The sequence below is a fragment of the Sinocyclocheilus rhinocerous genome, unplaced genomic scaffold (assembly GCF_001515625.1).
Source record: "Sinocyclocheilus rhinocerous isolate Xijiao unplaced genomic scaffold, SAMN03320098_v1.1 scaffold591, whole genome shotgun sequence".
NCBI classification, from domain to species: Eukaryota; Metazoa; Chordata; class Actinopteri; order Cypriniformes; family Cyprinidae; genus Sinocyclocheilus; species Sinocyclocheilus rhinocerous.
The window spans coordinates 988,181-991,674 of NW_015641476.1; the positions used below are offsets into that span (position 1 = coordinate 988,181).

General features: G+C 40.2%; 1 protein-coding gene across 1 annotated transcript in view; it reads right to left on the reverse strand.

Moving 5' to 3' along the window:
- kif18a (kinesin family member 18A) overlaps window positions 1-3,494 on the reverse strand; it is a 35,610-nt gene that overhangs the window by 20,855 nt on the left and 11,261 nt on the right. The window contains exons 7-9 of the mRNA XM_016571675.1: window positions 1,595-1,771; window positions 1,371-1,445; window positions 1,124-1,224 (exon numbers count right to left, since the gene is read on the reverse strand). Coding sequence (XP_016427161.1) covers window positions 1,124-1,224; window positions 1,371-1,445; window positions 1,595-1,771 — 353 coding nt within the window. The remainder of the gene's footprint in view (window positions 1-1,123; window positions 1,225-1,370; window positions 1,446-1,594; window positions 1,772-3,494) is intronic.

Here is a 3,494-nt window from a genome sequence, read left to right on the forward strand (position 1 = left end):
TTTTCTGACCGATGAGCTTTGTAAAAATCGACGCATTTCAGAAAGGCGGGGCATAGAGGAGAAACAATAATGTACAGTATGTGGAAAAGAATGTGTTTTTTGAACCTTAAACCGCATAAACACATTTCATTACACCAAATACACAAAATAATGTTCTTTTTAGCAACATCATATGACCCCTTTAATATAGGTAAGCGCTAAAGGCCATCATGCTCTCATTCAAACACATTCTCCATTGAGAGCCTTCAATACTCCAACACAGCCTTTTGCAACACTAGTGCAAACGGCTCGTTAATGAAAATGCTTTGAGATATCACCTGAACTGTGTGTGGGCGGTATTAGTTTTGATTTTAGAAAAGAGTGCAGAAGCTGTATTTGGGGCCATAATGTTGGTGCAACGCCGACACTGCCAGACTCCTGCATTATTAATGCGGGCAGGAGCGCGCCAGCACTCCTTGCCACTAAGCACCTCTCCCCCTCTCTCTCACTCGCTCGGCAAGTTGTGAATTCTGATGCATTATGATGAATGAAACACGTAGGATTGAGACTCATTCAGCTTTTTCCCCTCCTCCTTCCCCTCTCCGTCCCTCCCACCCTTGTTGTTTTCCCTCTTTCTCTCCTCCCTCCACCTGTCCTTCATTTTCTCCCTCCCATCTACGGATGCTGCGGCGGTTTTTACTGACGAGAACCACACACAAACAGAATGACTGAATCTAAAGGCTGAGGGGTGGGGCGATGGGATGTGTTGCAAAAATCTGATACATTTCCTGTCTAAAACAAGCAATAAACCAAAAAAAGGAAGGGGGGGGGATGCAAAAAATTACACAAAGCACAAGTCTTCACTCTCCACTGGGCCTGATGAAAAATGCAGAGGTAAGGAGACCTCCACCTGCGATGGTGTCTGGCTTTGTCCTGTGTACTCTTACTCATGAATAATTGAGGCGTATTCAAAGTTTCAAAGGACAGCGTTAAAGAGCTGCACATCACACATGGCATAAAATAAACAACATCTAAACAAACAAAAATACAGGTCTCAAGATGCATGCTGGTGCCTGCAAATAGAATCTGCTGTATCACGTGAGTGCACGCTTTTAGACTGAACGTAGGCACACGTGCTGCTTACTTCTCAAATTCGGCTCTCCTCTGGATAGGGATTGGATTAAGGACAGGAACCTCCACCTTCCGCTCTTCGTACTCTTTGAGTTTCTGTTTCAACATGACAATCTGCAAGCACACACACACTCTCATTAGACAAGCTAGTCTCATGTGGATTAGACCCATCTCACCTAACAGGAGAAGCAAACCAGATTTACAATGTAGTTCCACATTAAGACGTAATTAAGGTTGAGATTCATCGTTTTTTTTTTTACCTCAGCTTTCTGCTTTTCACAGATGACAGCATACTGGCCAATGTGACTGTCCAAGCTCATCACGTTACTCCTCAGCTGAAATACAGGGAGAGAGAATCAGAAATATGACCTATATTATAATGACGCTTTAATAGCATCTTTGTACGAAGTGAACTCATGGGTGATTTGAGGCATGTTGTTGGTCGGGGGACTGCTGAAGCTGCGCGTTTATGTGTAGGACTCACAGTGGATTTGATCTCCTTGGCGCGGTTGGCATATTTGAGAGTGTTGTGTGTATCTTCATAGGAGAGTGAGGACGGGCTGACGTTCGCGATCATCACAGTTCGGCAGTTTCCACCCAGAGAGTCTTTGAGGAGCCGTGTCAGCTTGCTATCTCTGTAAGGAATATGTGTCTTCTTACACTGAGAATAAAAAACAAGCCAAAGCAAAGAAAAATCAAATTTAAGAATGTCACGAAAGAACGGCAACGACACGTAAGAAACAAAGACTGCAAAACAAAAACGATACAGCCTAGGCAGAGATCACATGAATAGGCTTAAAATTTAATTCTAGGCCATTTCTGAAATGAGTTTACATTTACTTTACAATGGATCTGTCACTAGGCTTGCCTTAAAATGTTATTAACCAATCCAAGGAAAGCTTTTTTTTATGCAAGTCTATGGAGAATATTTGTGTCTCGATAGTTTTAAAAGCATTTTAATAGAAATTATCAAAAAATACGCTAAACATTGTTACAAGGCCACTTATAATAGGTTGCTCGCACATGACGTCACTGCTGTGGTGCGAAAGGCAGCTGGAGGGCAGGAAGTGATTTTTTATATAGGATTAGGAATCGCTAGCAGAAACTCAAAATGCCTATGTTTTGCAAATGGTTAATATAAGATATAATAATATATTAATAAAGAAATATATAAATAGATACAGGGCTGCCAACTCTCAGGGATTCAGCATGAAACAGTCAGAATTCATTCAACGCTAAACGCCACACGTAGACAAGATGCAAATAAGATATTATATGTGCAGTTTAGAGAGCTTCATTGATTATAACGGAACATTGTGAGATTGTGATAAATTGAAGTGAGTGACAGCTTTTCGTGATTATATGAAAGCGCTATTAGCTCACTTTCTAGGCTATAATCAATTCAGAATTTGAATAAAAGTTTTGTTTTACGTGCTGCCAACAGGACCAGCATACCCTGTACATGCAGCAAAGTTTCAGGAGTGACATATATCCCGCATGCCTTATATAAATGCGGGATTCACTTTCAAAATAGCTTGTTTGCAATCAGGATTAGTTGATTAGCCATATCCACTGCCTCATCTACTGGCAGGCAAGTATTTCAATTTAGTTGAAAAATCGCTCTTCTTCATAACATAAGGATCACGTCCAACATGTGTCATGATTTTCTGTTAATACCTTCCTCTTGAAATAATGTCTAAACCAGTACAGTACGGACTTTCCTCCATCTCATCTATTCTGCTTTTCACTTCCTGCCCTCCATCTGAATTTGGCGCATCATCAGAATCACGTGATTGCAAGCTATAGTAACTTCCCATAGAGGATACAAGTGAGACAAATAAATCTTGTAATTTTCATATTTTTCAAATAAATATTGTAATTTTTTATCAAAATATCAAAACTCGACCTAACAGTGAAATGACAGACTTCTCTCTGGTGATGCATGCTGGACTTCTCTAATCAATTCGTTTTTCTAAACCCTGTCCCTTCTTACAATCGACTGCAATGTCAATGGCCTACATTTTTTCTTTTTGATGTACTTGTTAATTAACATGCATGACATTTTGCTAGCGAAACTCCTAGCCTACATTTTCACTTCTTTCAGTAAATTTCTATTTTTATATTAATAACACAGAATACGGCAGCAAATAACAATGCTGCTAACTGACCTTCTCTAATACATCCTAACAATAATTTCAGATTGGTCTCATCTCAACAGCTTCATGCTGTTAAACATGTTCAAACAGCCAGTTGGCACTCTGGCTTTCATCTCGCTGGCCTGTCTGACCCGCAAAAGAAAGCATTCACAAACTGATGGTCTAATTAATCTCAGGATCTAGTGACTGATACACAGTCCATATCCCAGCATCCGCAAAAAAAAAAAA